Source organism: Vitis riparia, chromosome 5 (assembly GCF_004353265.1).
Source record: "Vitis riparia cultivar Riparia Gloire de Montpellier isolate 1030 chromosome 5, EGFV_Vit.rip_1.0, whole genome shotgun sequence".
Classification (NCBI taxonomy): Eukaryota; Viridiplantae; Streptophyta; class Magnoliopsida; order Vitales; family Vitaceae; genus Vitis; species Vitis riparia.
The window spans coordinates 21,035,430-21,054,844 of NC_048435.1; the positions used below are offsets into that span (position 1 = coordinate 21,035,430).

Consider the following 19,415-nt stretch of genomic DNA (forward strand, 5'->3'; position numbering starts at 1 on the left):
TCGCTTACACATAGCACTGGTGACAGAGTCGGTGGAAAACCGGCGCAGACCAAAGTCGGGAGGCATATTTTTCATTTCTTTTTTTCTTTTTAATAATGAGGAGAATCTGGTAATTATGAATAATTGGACAGGTGGAGCCTCGGAATGAAGCATGTCAGAGACCTCTATTTCCACAAGGATACATAGTGATATAGATGTGGCCAAAAAGATTCATTCTAACATGAACCTTACAATGGCAATAGCCATCACCCTCATAGGCCAAGCCTTGATCCTCTCTGGTTTGGTTTTGGAAGCCATAAGTCCAATCTCTTTTACCCTTTGGGCCTCATATATATATATATATGGAGAGGGAGAGATTGAGGCTGTCTCGAAGCTTGTAGTACACGTTGCAAATGACATATTGATCCTGCAGTTTTTAGTTGGTATAGTCACCACCCATGGCCTGCGTTTTCATTTTTATTTATTTGTTCTTTTTTTTATATCTTTAATTTGTTTCTTAATTAATTCAAACGTTTTAATAAAGTTCAATTTTTTTATATCTTTCACGTAAATTAATAATTTCACTCCCATAAAGAAAATGAGATCTTACCCATTGCAAATAGATGAATTAGCACATCCTGATAAAAAGTTAAAAAGACAAATTATAATAATAATAAATTACAAAGCATGCGGTACAAGATCTGCCCCTTGCCCAATTGCAATTGCAAACATAAGGTCATTTGAGGATAATTTTGAGATCTGTTTTTATCTTCCTAAAATCATAACGTAAGGTAAAGACAACGATAATGACAAACAAGTACCCGGAGGTACAAACAACGAGCCCAAGCGCAGAGGAAGATGGTAACACAGCGTATAGGCCCGTCATGAATGCAAGCACCATTAGTACCACACTAGACTTAGTGAGACAAGTGCCCAGGAGTAGTAATTGTTTTGCAAGGGTGTCCTCGTCCTTAAGCAACGACATAACAAAATAAACGAACACAGCAGATACAGAGAGCATCATGGCTAATGTGTCCGTCACAATAAATGCTTTAAAAGCTCCTTGCTTTGTTAATTTTGCCATGCCATCACTGTCATTGTAACCACCGGGCAAGGTGAAACCCGCTGCACAGGATACAGTTGCTACAAGTGTTGCCACTATCAAATGGGTTTCACCTAGTATCTTTGTGAAAGCCATGCTTTCGTCTTCTCTGACGTCTTTGTTTTTACTACTACTACCATTGTCTTTATTGATGGCCTCTTGCCAACTGAAGGGTCCGACAACAACTTTCCCCCATTCCTTCATTTGTTTTTTCAGTTTCCCCTGAAATTTGATTAAAAAACAGAGAAAATTGTTGTCACTATTTTGTCCTTCGGCACTTCATTTTAACATTTCCCACCTTCCCTCACAACAAAGGAAAATGGATGATTAAACATTGATAAACTAATCAAAATATTAAGTTAGGAGCCTTACCCCGAACATTTGTCCCGACTTAATGTTAGCCCTTGAAAGAATGTCTAGGGCAGTTAACTTATCGTCGTTGAGTGCCATTTTATCCACTGCATTGTCCATTGAGAAAACTGGATTATAACATTGGCAAGAAGAAAGCAGGTGGAGGGGTGTGTCTCCTTTAGCATCCTTCTCATTTACAAGTCCTCTCACTCTTAACTTATTGTCATTCGGGAACAAATCATCAATAGCAAAAGGCTGTTTGCTCATTGCGGCAAAGTGAAGAAAATTATTTCCTTGATCATCAACCTGCTCGCAACAATCTGGAGAGTGTGAGAGCAGAAGCTTTACTGTCTCTCTATGGTGGCGGTTAGCTGCAAAGTGTAGTGCTGTTTTCTTGGTATCTTTGATTGCAAGGTAAGTTACAGACTTATCTGATGATTTGTCTAGTATTTGCTCCGCAATTTTAGTATAACCCAAGTATGCAGCACAGTGAAGGGGAGACCACCCATTTTCATCAACTTCTTTTGTTAGATCTGGCTTCCATTCCAATAACTTCGCTATCATGTCTGATAAACAAATGAACCAACAAAAAAACAGCAGAGAAAAAAATTTAAGAAATTCACTCTAGTAAAGCATGACCCCTAGAGGTGATCATGATCTCTAACAATATATTGCATGAGTAACTAACCATGTAGGAAGCAAGATTCAAGGAAAGGATCTGCATATGTGTTACCTTGGTCCTCACGAATTACAGCAGCATGCAAAGCCGTTCTACCCATTATGCCACTGTGAGATGGTGAAGCGCGAGTTTTGTCTATAATTATACACACCAAGTCTCCATATCCTCTCTCGGCAGCCATGTAAAGAGGAGTGTAGCCTGTAATATTTGCACCGTAGATAAACTCAGGGTCTTCCTCAATCAATGACACCACAATCTCTGAATGATGATACCGCACCGCCTCATGCAAGGCTGTGTCTTTCTCCTTATTGGTCATCCTCAACATCGCCTTGTCTGTTCCAACCCCACTTTCGATCTCTTGGTGAAGTGCTTTTGCGGCGTCAAGGAGAGCTTTCACAACCGCCCCATGGCCTTCTCTCGCAGCAAGGTGAAGTGGAGTGTCGCCTTTCAGATTGGGCTGCTGCAGTAGAGGTGAACATGAATGAAAGTGAAGGATCCACTCTACGCATGCCAGCTGACCGAACTGGGCTGCAATGTGGAGGCCAGTGTTCCTTTTTGGGGTTTGTTGGAATGGAAGATGAGCTTCTGAGTACTTTCTCTCGAGGATACTGATATCACCTTTATACAAAGCCTCGTACAAATCAGCATCCATGTGGGTGATCTCAGTTTGGCCATCAGCTGCAGTCTGGTTCGACATCTCAGTTTGGCTTGAAAAGGTTTCCAAGTTAAGGTTCTGCGATTCTGTAATTTAGTTGGAGCTGGACTGATTCACTATTGGCGTTGGAGGAGCAAAGTAATAATCAACTCTTCAGATTCTATATATAGCGCATAGAAAAGTTGTTTGTCCATCGCTACAATTTTACTAAACCCAAATTTATTTTTAACGTTTTCTTCTTTTTCCTTTTTCCTTGCACTCTTGCACTCCTGCACTCCTCCTGCACTCCGTGTCTGGATAGAGCCTAGAGATTAGGCTTAATTGTACGTGTCTCACCCGATTCTACTGCATCATATACGATAGAGAATAAGCTCACTGTGGCATAACTCTTTAGCTAGAGAGATTTAAGCTTATGCTTGGTACTAAAATTCAGATTTCATTTTAGTATTGGTAAAAAACCTAATCTTCGAGTCAAAAGTTTCACACTGATCTAAGTTGGTTAGGATTATTAGTGGGCAAGAATTGATATCTTGACTTTTATGACAATGTGAAAATGAAATCTAGTAGCTATTTTGATCATATATATATTAAGCTTCTTATTCGCCAAAATAATAATAATAATTACCGATTTTTTGCCTAGAGTAGACATTACGTGTTTTTATTAGAATTGTATCAGGGTATACACGATCTTATTCGAATTGCATTTTGGAGTAGTTCTTTAATTGAGATAATACACTTGGAGTGGGCATTTTGTTGAAATTGAATTTGGAGTATTTATTAACTTCTTGTTAACAAAAATTACTCCATCCTATTTAGCGATTATTTAAGCTGCTTTTACCACCAACGACAATTCTAGTGGTTTAAAGCAATTTCAACCATATTATCAGCCATTTTATCAGGCCATCTTTCAAAATAACACAAAATACTAGGGATAATAATTTGTTCTTGTGGGTTGTGTTTGTGTTATTTTAAATTGTATCTAACATGAATAATAATCGTGTTAAAAATATAAATCAAAATACTATCTATTTATTAAATAAGTAACACATCATATGATCCATTTAACTTATTTAATAATTAGGTCTTTCTATTTAATAATTAAGTTAAGTTAGGTATTATATACGTTTACATGATTAATTTATCAATCAAATATATTTATAACCTAATTCATCTATTTTTTGGAAAAAAGTGTGCTTCCATAATCATATTTAACAATATCACAAGATGAAAATCCGTTAAAAGTAATTCAATTTTTATGCACTCTAAAGTCAAGATAACATTTAGGGTAGTCAAAGGTATTACTAATATTATTAAAAATAGTACCTATTTACTAAAAAGTATGTAAAATCTGAATTATTTTTAGATAAATATATTCAATTTGAAAATTTTAAATTGGGATTGTTATATGATTTTTTTCAAATGTGTATATGAAAACACAATTTAATTTCTTAGTTTTTCTTTGTAAAGCTTGGTACCAAGGAGACTTGTTTGGCTCAAAAGTCCATGTTTCTTTGTTCGTTGTTTATTTAGTGATATTTTTCTTTTTTCTTTTTCTTTCCGTGGGGATCAAGTGTAGTACTTGTCTGGTACTGAGTTTTCTCTTTTAATTATTCTTTTTTTTCCCCTTTTGGTGGGGGATGAAGTGTAATATTTGTCCATTACTTTCCTTTTCTTTTATTAGAGACAAGTGGAATATTTGTTTGTTAGAATTTTCTCTTTTAATTATTCTTTTTATTTCTCTTTTGGTGGGATGAAGTGTAATATTTGTCCACTACTTTCCTTTTCTTTTATTAGAGACAAGTGGAATATTTGTTTGTTAGAATTTTCTCTTTTAATTATTCTTTTTATTTTTCTTTTGGTGGGATGAAGCGTAATATTTGTCCATTATTGATTTTTTTTTTCTTTTTCTTTTTTTTTTTAGGGATAGGTGGAATATTTGTTTGTTAGAATTTTCTCTTTTAATTATTCTTTTTTTTTTTTTCACTTTTGGTGGGGGATGAAGCCTAATATTTGTCATTATTGAATTTTTTCTTTTTCCTTTTCTTTTTTCTCTTTTTTCTTTTTATAGGGATGAAGTGAAATATTTGTCGGTTACTAAATTTTCTCTTTTAATTTTTTTTCTTTCACCTCTTTCAATGCTTATTTTTCTCTCTTTTTGTAGGGGATGAAACATAATATTTGTCCATTACAGACTTTACTTTATTTTCTTTCTTTTTTTGTGAACAAAATGGAATATTTTTCGGTTGTTGAATTTTCTTTTTTAATTATTTTTTTATGTTTTCTTTTTTGTGGGGGCTAAAGCAGAATATTTGTAATTTTGTGTTTCTCTTTCACTTTTTGTGGGGACGAAGTGAAAAAATTTGTCCTTTAGTATTGACATTTGGATAAAAAAATGAGTAGGAAATAGTTACACAACTTGGCATCAAACGCTTTTAAGTTAACTTCAACTCAAATATAAATATTCCTTCCAACATAAAGAAACTTAAGGAAAAAGAATGGGAAGAAGTTCCAAATTTTTTTAACCTAATTAAGTAGATTACGAAAATCGGTCGGTCTTTCAATGTAGCCTCTAGTGTTTTCTTTTTTTCTTTTCAAGTGATATCATCTCTAGCCAATTCTTAAATGTCATATTAGCTCTTCCATTAGGATTTTCCTTAGGAATTGATGAAAAACTCATCCGAAAAACAGGTAGCATTAGTATAAAATTTTATGTCATAGGTTGGAATATGTTCAAATTTTTTGTGTTGATGATATGTTTTCCATCCATTTTTTACACATGAAAAAACTTAAAAAATTATTCAATATTTAAGGATAGTGTAGGATTAATATTGTAATGCCCAAGTTTCTTTTTAGGAAAATATTATTAATAATAATATTAAATTAATTAATTAATTAATTTAATAAAATGAAAGAGAGGTGAAAAAGTAATTTTAAGAATAAATACCCTATGTATAAATTAGAATTTTGTTCTTCCTGTTCTTTTCTGAATTGCATTCCTGTTCGCAGAGAGTTCCTGAGAGCGTAAGATTACAGTCAGATTTCAGGGTTTGAAGAACATATCTCTATAGGTAAGATTCTAACCCTTAAATTAATATTTTATATTCATTAGTTAATTTTAAGCACATTAGATATTTTTTGGAAAACCCAAATCTAGATTAGGGTTAGTTTATTATTATTTTTTTAATTCATTTTAATATCAAAATAGTGAAAATTTTAGATTTTGATTTATTGTTGGAATTTGGGAGATCTAAAGTTTGTTTAGATGAAAAAAAAAAGATTCTTAGGAAGATTTCGATTTAGATTAGGGTTAATTTATTTATTTATTTTTAAATAATAATAAATAAATATATTGTTAATTGTGGCTTAAGGGATTAGAAAAATACAATTTGATTTAACAAAAAAAAAAAAAGAAAGCATGTGCACTAGAAAATAGAAGGTTGGTGAAAAAAAAAAAAAATGTGTGTGCACTGGTTGCATGCATGTGGGAACTGTGCATCCATTTTTTTTTTTTTGTAAGGATTTCATAGTTGAAACTTAGTTGGTGGATTTTCACATACTCTATTATTAGGCTTTGATGGATACTTGGATATGTAATATTTAATAGTAGCAGGACTTCGTATTATTAGACTTTGATAGGTACTTGAGTACTGAGTACTGCATTATTTAATAATGGCAGGGTTTTGTGTTATTAGACTTTGATGGGTATTGTATTATTTAATAAAAGAAGATGTGTACGAATGGTATTGGGTGGTTAATATATATACATATATATTATATTGGCAATGATGGAGAGTTGTTGTGTATAAGCTATGTTTCGTGAAAAAAAAAACTTGAAAGTGAGAAAATATAATTTATAAATAAAAGAAAGTGAAGTTTTTGGTATTATAATTATATTAATGATGGGTGTAAGGTAATAAATAGCATAGAATTTAATTAGTGAAATAAATTACAATTTAATTAAATTATGTTGTGTCTCAAGAAATAAATTGAAAATAAAATTTAAGTTTTATATGAATTAGAAATTTATTAAATTTTCTAAAATAGGAATAGATTAAATTATCTTTCATAATAATAATAATAATAAAACATTAATTTGAATATCTAAAATTTTAGGATTGTCAAACCTATAATTTTAGATAAATAATAATGGTTATTTCTCTTATATTTTGTTATGTGAAGAGTAGATTTTCAGGATTATTTTTTTCCAAAGTTTTTTAGGACTTCTTTTGAGGTAAAGGAAATTAATGCAGTTATTATTTTTTTAGAAACAAATTTTTATATACATCATTTGGAAACATTTTGAGTTATTATTCGTTTTATGCATGGATCAAATACGTTTTGCATGAAAAGTATGTTAAAACCATATTTTATTTGCAACAGAGCAATGTGGAGATATTATGTTTTGCAAATTTGAATAATTGAAATAAGTGTTTGACTCTAGTTTGTTTGGCCCTTGTCAACGAGATATAATAGTTGACCTTTATATTTCTTGGTGGAGAATGTAATTGATTTGGACCCCAGCCTCTAGGGATTTGGTTAGAAGTTACTAGTACTAGTTGTGTTTGGTTCCGTCCACCTTAAATGAACAATTTGAGGTTAGCCACCTATTTGAAAAGTCTCACATAACTGGGCACCATTTGATGTTTGATGATCAGAGTAAATAAATTATTTGAATGTTTTGACTGAATTTGACATGAAAATGTTTGAATCAGAAATGAAAGTGTACAAATAAAAGTTTTGAATGTATTGACAAAACTGACTCAAAAGTTTATGAAAATAATTAGTTATAATATCTCCTATTTTGCAAGTGAACTTGAAATATTTGATCTATGGACTGCATTAATGTTCCTTATTAGGCTTTGAACTCATTCCCCTTTGTTAATAATTTTTTTCAGGTACCTTTAGTTCGGGCGAGGAGTGATGGCTAGGTCAGGGAATGGTCCTCATTAGGATTTTGCTTAGGATGTTATTTTTGGACATTCTTAGCTTATAAGTTTATGTTGATTTGGATTATTTGGTTTTTGGAAGCTATTTAGATTTGAACTTACAAATTTTTTTTATGATAGTTTGAAGTTGAGATTTGGAGATTATGAAAATTTGTTAGCACTTGATTTGTTTGAGTTTGCAATCTATTTGGATAATGGATTTTGGTTGATGGATGCTTAGTTTTAAAATTACGTTTGAAGATTTTAAAATTTTGTTCCATTACTCCGAATAGGTATTTGGTAATTGGTTACTTCCAATTACAATATGATTGTTTGGGTCAGATTACACTTTAAGCATTCAGGTTTGAAGTGTGAAATGATCGGTATGCCCTTGGAGTGGGTCTTGGGATTTGACAAATATTATAACAATTAAAAAAAATAAAATTCGGGACTTATAAATTAAGATATAAGTAAAAGTATAAATTTCACACAAGAGAGCAGGGAAGAAAATGTCGGGATATATCGAAAGGTTTCGACATATCACCAAAAAATCGCCGATATATCGGTTGGAGGTGATAAATCGCCGATTTTTTTTCATTAATCTGTTGTCACAAAAAAAATCGCCGATATTTCTGCAAAAAGAAAACACCCTCCCCTGCCCAGGCCTACCCTCTGCCCAGGCTCCCTTTCCCCAGCCAGTCTCCTGCTCGGGCTCCATTCCCCACTTTGCCTATATATGAGACCTCCACGGTTCCACTTGCTCCTCTGCCCAGGCCTATCAGTCTACCCAAGCTTCCCTTCCCCAGCCAGTCTCCTACCCGGGCTCCATTCCCTATTTTGCCCATATATAAAACCTCCATTCCCCTTTGTTAATTTTAACCAAACGTGTGTGTATATATATATATTAAAAGTATGGACAAAAGAATATTTTTGAAAACAAATTAATTATAATTATTATAAAAAAAATTATAAAAATTATAGATATATTATCATTTATTTTATATCATTTAATATAATTAAATTAAATGAATCATAAATTTAATATTAAATATATTTTAAAATTATATATATTATGATTAAATATTATGATATTATTATAAAATAATATTTGATATAATTTAATAATAAATGTACACTTATAAAATTCATATTTTATCGATGCATACGATATTATTATCAAATGTGATAAATCATATTATACATATATCAAATTATTTAATAAAATAACTTTAAAATATCATTATACTTCTAATTACATTTTTATGAAGTTTTTCTTATATTTTTATAAATTTTGATCTATTTTAGGCTTATCAATATTTTTTTCCAAAATATCCGTCGATATATCTTCGATATATCCATAAAATTGAAGTACCGATATATCGTAATTACCGATATTTTCATCCTTCTAGGAGAGTAAATTAAATTAGAAAAAAGAAATTATTGAATTTAAATAACACTTTTCTTTCTTTCCTTTTTGTTTCCCATTGTTTTTAATGTGCTAATGGAGCCATATGTTTCCTTTTGTTTAAACATTGACCCAAAGCCTTAGTGGATCTCTACGGTTATGTTTGGTTCTTTGGAAACTTGATAGAAAATGTGAGGGGAAAAAAATAGGAAAGAAAGATAAAAGGAAAGAAAAAGTGACAAAAAAAAAAAAAAAGATTTAAAGCCAATAAATTATTTGTATATGTTTCTTCAAAAGTTATTTCACTTATTTTCCTTTATTACATAAATATTAAATAAATTAAAAATATATCAATTTTTAACAAATTTTAATTATATTTGTCAAATTATGGGTGTATATATATTTAAAAATATCACCATTAATATATATATATATATCAAATATAAATTAATCTAAAAAATGTTAATAAAGACAATGGTAGAAGTATCTTAAAAACCTACCACCTCTATCAAGATGTATGTGTTAATACTTAATATCCTCCAAACTTTGTCATTCAAATTAAAGCAAGAGTTGGAAGTATATCATAATAGAACAATTGTTTTTCAAGAGATGAATAGTACCTTTTAACTTAGGTTCACATTCCTTAATGGACCCAATTAATTAGTAAGTGAAATTTCAAACATAAATCAATCTCAAATATTAATATCGATAAAGACTAGGTATATACCATATCAAAATGGTAGAAATATCTTAAAACCCCACCATTATCAAGATGTAAGTATTAATATCCTACAAGTTTTGTCATTCAAATTAAAATAGGAGATAAAAATATATCATAATAGCACAATTATTTTTCTGTAGATGAGTAGTACGTCCCTTTCGACTTAGGTTCACATTCAAAGATATATATATATATATATATAACATGATTTTAAAACACACAATTCACTCAAATCTTATTAGATTTTACCAAATCCACATCATTGTCTCTTGTGCAAACACCTAGGTTCACATTCAAAGATATATATAACATGATTTTAAAACACACAATTCACTCAAATCTTATTAGATTTTACCAAATCCACAGCATTGTCTCTTGTGCAAAAACCGGAAAAACCATCAAATCTAATAAAAAATCATTAAAAAAATCTAATTGTAATATAATTACAAAAAAAAAAAAATCAAAAAATCTTATTTTTAAAAACAAAAGTTAAACGAGGTTCGGTGAAGGTGGTAGATGTATCTATGTTCAAACTCTACTAGCTATATTCTAAGAGTTCAAAAGAGTCAGTGGAGGTACAATGGGGCAACATAATTGTTTTGGTGGAAGTGTTTTGTGGCTCCTTCAAATCTCAAGTCCGTATTTTCAAAGTTGTTTGTCCAAATAGGATTTTCTTTTTCTTTTTGGCATGATAAGGATAGCTTGTAAAGATTAGAGAAATAAAGATTTATTTAACAAAAAAATAATTTATATAAATTAAATTTCATACTCACAAGTAAACGTAAAAATTGAAAAATTATCCAAAAAAAAATTGTTTTTTCTTTTTGTCATACTATCAAATATTTTTCTTCTTATTTTTATAAATAAAAAATAAACCCAGGATTAGAAAATATTTTTTTCTAAAAATTTTAGAAAATATGGGCATGTTTGGTTAGTTGTTTCAAAAAAAGTTTTCTGTTTTTTAGAACAAAACATGTTTGATAAGGAGAGTGGTTTTTGTTCCCATGTGTTCTCTGTGTTTTCTAAAGCCTGATTTTCAGAAAACAAAAAAATGGTGTTTTTCGCCACTATTCTAAGAAGAAAAAAAATAAAATTTTCTTCATATTTTCAATCAGTGTTCTTGGGTGTTCTCATCTCTTCACTATGAAGGAAAATTCTTTACACTATGAGAAAAAAAAAATCAGAAAATGGGCAAAATAAAAAAATCAGTCTAACAAAAATTCAAACAAAAACTTAACATTATCGACAATTTTTTTATTTTTTGGTCATTTCCATTTCAATATTTTTCGGATATTTTAGGATTTATCCCCATATGATTTTTCGGATGCATTTCAAAGCCAAAACCTCCATAAATTCTAGGGTTTCCCTGAAACCAAATAAAACATAAACAATAACACAAAAAACCAAGAATGCAAAAAATAAAAAAGAATAGAAAAATTAAAACAAAAATTGAAACCCTAACCAGGAATCTTTACAACAACCACAATATGGATTTTGATGTCAGTGAGTAATGTTTTGATCTTAGAAAAGAGAAATAGTTAAACCGACGTATATAAAAATTTGGATATTGAAAGAGAAAGGGAGATAGGAAAGAAAGAGAAATAGAGAATAGGAGAGGAAGAGAAACAAAGGAAAACAGAAGAAGGAGAGAAATGAGAACATGGTTTCAGTCCCAATAAATATAAATATATATATATATATATATATATATATATATATATATAGTAAAATAAGTAAAATAGTGAAAATTAATAAATGTTTATAAATAAATTAGTTTGATTTCCTTTTAATTTTTTTTATCTTTTACATAATTATTAAATACAAAATAAAATTTAATTTTAAATAAAATTATAAATATTTTTAAACAAAAATTATCATAAATATATCATTATTAATTAATTTTTTATATTATTAATTACATTTAAAATAGAAAAAATACATCATCTATTTCTAAGTATAATGCATTACTATTTGATATCATAAATTTTATCTTCATAAAATCCAATAATTGATATTTACCAATTTATGACATTTTGATCATATAATTTATCAATTATTGAAATCAAACATATTTAAAAATACTTATAAAGTAATTCTTTCTTTGAAAAAATTAAAAATGATGCATAAAATTTTCAAAATGAAACATTTTTATTTTTTATAAAGTGTGAATGTAAAAATTATTTATATATTTATAATATCAATTGGTTAAAGAAAATACTCTACTTTAAAAAAAAAAACCAATTATTATTATCTATTGTTGAATTGTTTTTTTATTTGTATCCTTTTTTCATTAATGGAGAGGAATTATGAAAAAAATTCAATTAAAAAAAAACCAACTTTTAAACATGTTTTTTTATTTTATTTATTCTAAAACATTTTTTTTCTTAACTTAACCAAATATATTTTTTAGGTTTTTAAGAATAAAACTATTTTTTAAAATTCAGTTTTCAAATATAATTTTACTTTTAAAAATATAAAAAACTATTCTTAAAAACTATTTTCCTCCACAAGTTTTAAAAACACCAACCAGGCCTATATTTTCTAAATGTTTTCATTACGAATCTTTACCTGCAGTTATTTTTAATAAATTTTGGTATATTTGAAAAGAAACTAAAGAATCCAATTCAACTTGATTCAATTTTGGCTAGTATAGACTTCTAAATTATTTTTATAAATTTTTAGACTTGTCATTGAGTAAATATGGATAGTTCAATAATTTCTGGAACTTGGATTATTTGGCAAAAAATTGGGAAAATAAGTGTGTTTTAAAATGTGCTATTTTACACAAATTTGGAACTAATAGAGGTTGAGACTAAGTTGATGCTCTTTTAGTCACCAGTTGACTTAGTTATCAATTTTCCAAGTATATATATAGTTGATAGACTCGTTGGTTCAAGTTTTACAAAAGTTGGACTCCATTTTCCGAAATTCTTATTTTCAAGTTCATCAATTTTAGTCTAAGGTGGTGTTTGGGTGAAAGAAGACTATTAGGTGTTGTTCGTGTGAAAGAAGACAATTAGGGCCATAGGATCTTAGCCATCTTTTATGAAATTTCCAAATCTAAAAGTTAATTTAAATATTCATTTGTTTTTGTTTTGATTACAAGGATTTTTGTGAGTACTTAAAATATAAATGGTTTTAGTAAATTTTCCTAAAATAAATATCTCTTGTATGCATTATATGTGAAATTTCTATTTGGTCGAAATACATATGATTAATATTAAGTTTGCAAAACTAAATACTACTTCTTCTTCAAGTTTAATACCTTGCATATGTGTACAATAATGTAATTACATACTTTGTTAAATTTTAAATTAATTGTTAAAGTTTTAGAGATTTATATATAATAGGTATCATACATAACACATATATCAATGAGGTGTTTCATTTTGTTTTGATCTAAAACTTTACACCATCTTCAGCTGCAGCCTGGTTGGTGATCTGGATTTCCCTATCATCTTCAGCTCCAACCTGATTGGACTCTCTACTCAAGTTAAGGCTGGAAGTAGTGGAATCGGCCATTGTTGTTTGATGAGCAGTCTCCTTTCTGATGGGAAACAAGTTGACCAATTGTTTAATGGAATGGGTGGCTCTTAGTTCAACCTTGGGAGAAGTTGATACTTCTTATAGCCTGCAGGCCAAAACGTTAAGCTAATGACAATTTCCCATCTCATTGGATGGATCCATATGCATGAACAGTGCAAAGAAATATTTGGTCACATATTCAATTCTTAAGAATCCCTTGTATGATCAAAGAAGTTCATTGAATTTTACCCAAAAAAATATAAGCATTATTCTAATTATGTCTTTTATTTTCATAAATATTAAATATATTTGGTAGCGTCATTGTTCTTAAAAATTATAAATAGAAAATTATTTTTGCTAATTGTGTTAAAAATAATAAATACAATATTAATTTTTATAATTATTATATGTTATATTTTTTATGATTTCTTCAATGGATTTCAATGACTTTTAATGTCGACAAGCAAGACATACATGCTGTTGGTTTAATTGTAGAAAACAAGATGTGGAGAGTTTTCGCGTGTTAATTTTGTAAATTGAAATGTGGAAACAGTTGGTTTCTTTCCATTTATGTTTTAATTTTTCTTCATTCATGTTTATGTTCTTATTCTTTCTTTTTCTTTTTTTTTTTCAATTTTTAATTTAAATATAGGTATGGAATCATAATTGTCCATCTCTTAAAAGTAATCTACATTAAAATGTACATCAAATAAATTTAAGTGATGATTAAGAATAAGGGCATGAAACTTAGGAAAGGGCTAAAATAAAAGTTGTAATTGTTTTTAAAAATAACTTTTTAAAACAATTTTTGAAAATTGTTATTCGATGTCTTATAGAATAAAAATTTGTTTGAAAATTTGAAATATTTTTAATCTATTTTAATGTTTTTAAATATATTTTAAAAATAATTTTTTATATTTAATCATTTTATTTATTTATATAATTATTTTTTAAAATATTCACAAAAAAATAAATAAAAACAATTAAAATATATTATTTAAAAGCACCATATTTTTTGTTTTTAAAAACATAGAACAATTTTCTAGTAGTCAAATATATTTTCCTTTTTTTTGTTTTTTTTTTTAAAAAAAACCTATTCTCGAAAACAATTATCAAATAAGACCATATGTTTTTTACTTTCATTATCTAATAACATTGCAATTATTTTATAAATTATGTTGAAAACAATTAGCCGCAAGGCATAGTAAAATTTCTTTTCCCATCCATATATAAAATTCTTTAATTAATGAAATTGTTATTATCTTATTCTAATCTAAATTCAACCCTTACGTTGAAAAACAATTACCTTGTTGCAATTGTATGATCCAAAGAATTTTTTTTACCAAAGTTTGCAGAGATTGTAGTTTTTCATTAGGATAGCACTTTTGGAGTTTGCTGGTTGGGAATCGACTAACATGAAGTTAGAAAAATTAGTATATGTCAGGTATGAGAAAAATGAGTTTCACAAAGAACAAAGCAGAGTGTAAGCTTTCTAGTAACGTGCATCATGAGATTTCAGGCCTACCAAACTTAACTGCAGAGGCAGAGTGCAAGCTTTCTGGTAGCGTTCATCAAGAGATTTCAGGTTTAGGAGGGCCTGTACTGAAGTTCTTTGACCGGTCCAACCGCCGACCTTTGACTGGTCCGGTTTGGTCCTCTCCTTCTGGGTGGTTGAACTGACCACAAACAGAGTGAACCAACTGAACCGGGCGGTTCTTCATGAACCGCACGACTCAATTCCAGCCCAGCCTTCCCCCTATTTTCTTTCATCCAAACAGTCCAACCTTCCTCTCCTCTCTTTCATAGGGGCCCAAGTAAAAGCCCAATAAGCCTGGACAGGTTCTCAATTCCAGCCCAGCCTTTCCCCTATTTTCTTTGTAGGATCCACCGCAAGCATTTGAACCCTAAACCTCAACTGCGCAAGCATCACAGAGCACCACTTGGCCATGGGCTCATAGCACATTTTTTTATACTAAGTTTAGCAAATAAAAAAATCTATATGTGTTTCTAAAATAATTTATAATATTAAATAAAAATAATATAATATTTTTTGAAATTATAAAATTAGTTAAAATTTTCTTTCATTTTTAATATATTCACATTTAAATATTATATATATTCCATTTAATAAAGTTTAAAATATTAATATATTTATATTTATAATTGATAACATCAAAAATAAAAATAAAAATTATTAGTTTTTAATTTATTTATATATATTTTAAAAATTATTATTTTTAATATTAATAGCATATAAATTATATATTTATAATGTTACTAGTTTGATCACGATTTGACCACGAGTGAATAATTGAATTGTGAATTATAATAATTTTTTTTTGTTCAGTGACAAGTTTCCATGCTAAAAACATTGTGAGAAACCTTCAATGACTATGCACCAGAGATTTGCATGAAGGACCAACAGTGCTCAGCACTCCTACCTTTATCTCTTCTTGGCAGGGCTACACAGCTGTGAGGGCGATGACCGAAGCTGCCAAGCCTCTGTTTGAGCTGTTGTACCACTTTCATCTTCTCAGACGGAGGATGCTGAGGCAAAAAACTGTAGTTGTCGACAAGGAAAAGGGCAAGCTGGTGGCAGTAGTTGAGTCATAATCCACTGATGAGCTGCTGGGCAAGAAGATAAAAGGGACAACTAGCATTAACTTTGCAACATTTGAGCGCTCTTTGCTGCGGATGGAACCTTTAGATGTCTTATCAGTGACTGACAACTTCAGCAAGACTTATGTTATTGGTGAGGGTGGGTTTGGTACAGTATAATTATAGAGCCTCACTGCCAGAGGGATGAACAGAAGGCGTTTGCATGGTGACTGGGAATTCTTATCTGAAATGGGGATAGTTGGAAAGGTTAAGCGTGAAAACCTGGTTCCACTCCTTGGATGCTGCATCCTTCAGGACAGTTGGGAATTATAGGGTGTGTTTGCTACTGTGAAAATGAAGATTGCGAATCAACATCTTATTTCTTCTCCTTCATTCCCATATGGATAATTTATAAATGATGATGAGAATGAAATCAAAAGTGATTTCAATGGAAATGAAATCTCACTTATAAATGAGATTTCAATTCATTCAAACTAATAGGTATTTTGATTCTTTAGTGCAAGTTCTTCTTAAAAATATTTTTCAAAAATTAAAAAACTAAGACTTTTTTAGATAAGTTATTTTAAAAATAATTTTTTATTTTAATTTTGTAAAAAGCACAAATTATAAATTTAATTTATATAATGCAAATTAAATTTAATTCATATTTTATTAAAAATAAAAACAAGTTTTGTTAGAAGCATTCGTCTACACCTCAAAAGGAAGCTTCAGGTGCAGGAGTCTCAACACTGGACCCATTGTAAGCGTGTTTTTCAAGCATTGGTCAAAAGAATGATCATCTCATAATAGCCTTTTATTAAACGCCGTTAGTAATTAGGTAAACCAAGGAAGGAATATGGATATTGAGATCTTATAAAAGCAAAATTAATTTATTTTGTTAAAAATAAAGAAAAATTATTCAAAATTAATCATTTCTAATAATATTCTATTTTGAATGAATATAAAAACAAATAAAATTTAATTTTTTTAAGGTGTAAATGAGCCAAAATTTTCATTTTATGCATACATTTATAATCAATTACAAATATAACATTCTAAATTATTTTATTTAATCTATAATTAATTAATTAGTTTTTTGAATTTCAAATTATTATTAAAAATTACAAGATTTGTTAAAGAATCTAAAACATTAATTATGTCATTATATATATCAAGTTTTAAATTATTTTTTAAAATCATTAAACTTATTAATAAATTAATACAAAGTCTCACTACATTTGAAATTCATTTCTCTATTTTACTTTTAAAATAAAGAATAATAACTAAATAATGGTATAAATCTTTAAAAACAATTTTGTTTTTAAATCACATGCCTAAATAGGTTTTTATCATTTAGCAATTTTTTTTAAAAAAAAAATCTCAAGGATTTTCTTTTAAATGAAAATAAAAAATTATTTCAAACTATGTTGAATGTGAGAATTTTTTAAAATAAATATAAAAAAAAAATTATTTTAAACCATGAGAAAGAATATCTTTGAAAATTTTGTTTATTTTTTCGTTTGAATTCCCATTTTTACTTAGAATTAAAATGGAAATAAATTATCATTTTTATCTTATATTTCTATATGCATCCAAATAAAAGAATTAAAATTATCAAATTTATTTCTAAGAATGAAAACAAAGTATTTATTCACATATTTTTTGTTTCCACCGCCCAAGACGCATGCTCTCAAGTCCAACATATGCAGCATAGAGATAGAAGAGGCTGCTGAAGATGCAATGAAAAGTGAGAATTGGGAATCCAAAGGAATGTGGCAGCACAGCATACAGCCCCGTCGTGAATGCTACCACCATTGCTCCCATCCCAAACAGGGTGAGATAAGAGGCATAAAAAAACAAGTGTAGCCACGTCCTCATATTGAGGTCATAAAACAGTGCATGTTGCGCTGCCATACTAAAAAATATGAATACGGCACTTACCGAGAACGTCAGGGCTATGGTATCCGACACAACAAATGCTTTGAAAGATGCTTTCTTTGTTAAGATTGCCATCCCATCTGTGTCGCTGTAACCACCAGGCAAGGTGAAGCCTGCCGCAAAGGTTACTGTTGCCGTAAGTGTTGCCACTATCAAATGGGATTCACTTGCCTTTTTCACGGAAGAGATGATTTTGTCTTCCTCCTCCTTATCATCGTCATTTATTTTGCCACCATATTTGCTGTCATCCTTTCTGACGACGTGCTGCAAACTGGAAGGTCTAAAAGGCAGTCTTAAATATTTCTTAAATCCTTCAAATCGGTCATCTACTTGTGCCTGCTGCGAACTGGCCGGTCTAAAAGGCCGTCTAAGATATTCCTTACTTCTCTCATATAGGTGATATAACTGCGGATATTCTAATGCAGAGAGCTGAAATTTGAGTAAAATTCCTATTAGAGAAAAACAGAAAATTATATATATAATGCATGAGAAGATCAAATAAATGGATGATTGACAAATGGGATAAAGTAATAGAAAATTTAGTTAAAAAGCCTTACCGTGCCCCATGAAAATTTATTCCGGGAAGAAAAAAGGTTGTCAGAAAAGTTTAACTTTTCTTTGTTCCGTTCCATCTTATCCACCGTTTTGTCCAATATGAAATCTACATCATTAACTCCGAAAGAAGCAAGCAGGTGGAGGGGTGTGTCTCCTTGAGCATCTTTCTCATTTACAAGTCCTCTCACTCTTAATCCATCCTTTATTAGTAGCTCACTACCAAAATGAGAAGGGTGCTTCTTCATCATGGCAAAGTGAAAAACATTATTGCCATTCTCATCAACCTGCTCACAACAATCTGGAGCGTGTGACAGCAGCAACTTTACTATGTCCATACAGCCATTGTAACTTGCAATGTGAAGGGCTGTTCTGTTGCTGTTTTTTATTCCAAGGTAGATTACAGACTTGTCTGGTGATCTGTCCAGCAATTGCTTGGTAATTGCAGCGTCACGCATGTATGCAGCACAATGAAGCGGAGACCACCCATTTTCATCCACTTCGTTGATTAGCATTGGCTTCCATCCTAGTATCTTCTTTGTCATTGCTGATCAAATAAATAAATGAAGAAAGAGAGGTCAAGGAATATTAAAGAAAATTAATTATGAAATGAATAACCTAATGCATTACTATAGGCCCTTATATGCACTACCTTGGTGACGGCAGAGTACAGCAGCATGCAAAGCTGTTCTACCCTCGATGCCTTTGTGATCTGATGAAGGGCTGGTGTCTATGATTATTTCCACCAAGTCCCCATATTCTCTCTCGGCAGCCATGTAAAGAGGAGTGTATCCTGTACTGTTAGCACCATAGATGAACTGGGGGTCTGCCTCAATCAATAACTTCACCACTTTTGAGTGATGATACCGCACTGCCTCATGCAAGGCTGTGTCTTTCTCCTTATTTTCCATCCTCATCATGGCCTGATCTGCTCCAACCTCACTTTCCATCTCTTGAAGTTCTTTTGCAGCATCAATCAGAGCTT

The 19,415-nt window shown here is 30.0% G+C and overlaps 2 protein-coding genes across 2 annotated transcripts in view; both read right to left on the reverse strand.

The window, feature by feature from the left end:
* LOC117914002 (ankyrin-3-like) overlaps positions 1-19,415 on the reverse strand; it is a 66,639-nt gene that overhangs the window by 27,018 nt on the left and 20,206 nt on the right. The gene's annotated exons all lie outside the window — the stretch shown is intronic.
* On the reverse strand, positions 616-2,836 carry LOC117914003 (ankyrin repeat-containing protein At5g02620-like). Its single transcript, XM_034829152.1, has 3 exons — positions 2,166-2,836; positions 1,454-1,998; positions 616-1,303 (listed from the first exon to the last, which is right to left on the reverse strand). Exons 1-3 carry the CDS (start codon positions 2,806-2,808, stop codon positions 716-718), a joined length of 1,776 nt encoding a protein of 591 aa, XP_034685043.1. The 5' UTR covers positions 2,809-2,836; the 3' UTR covers positions 616-715.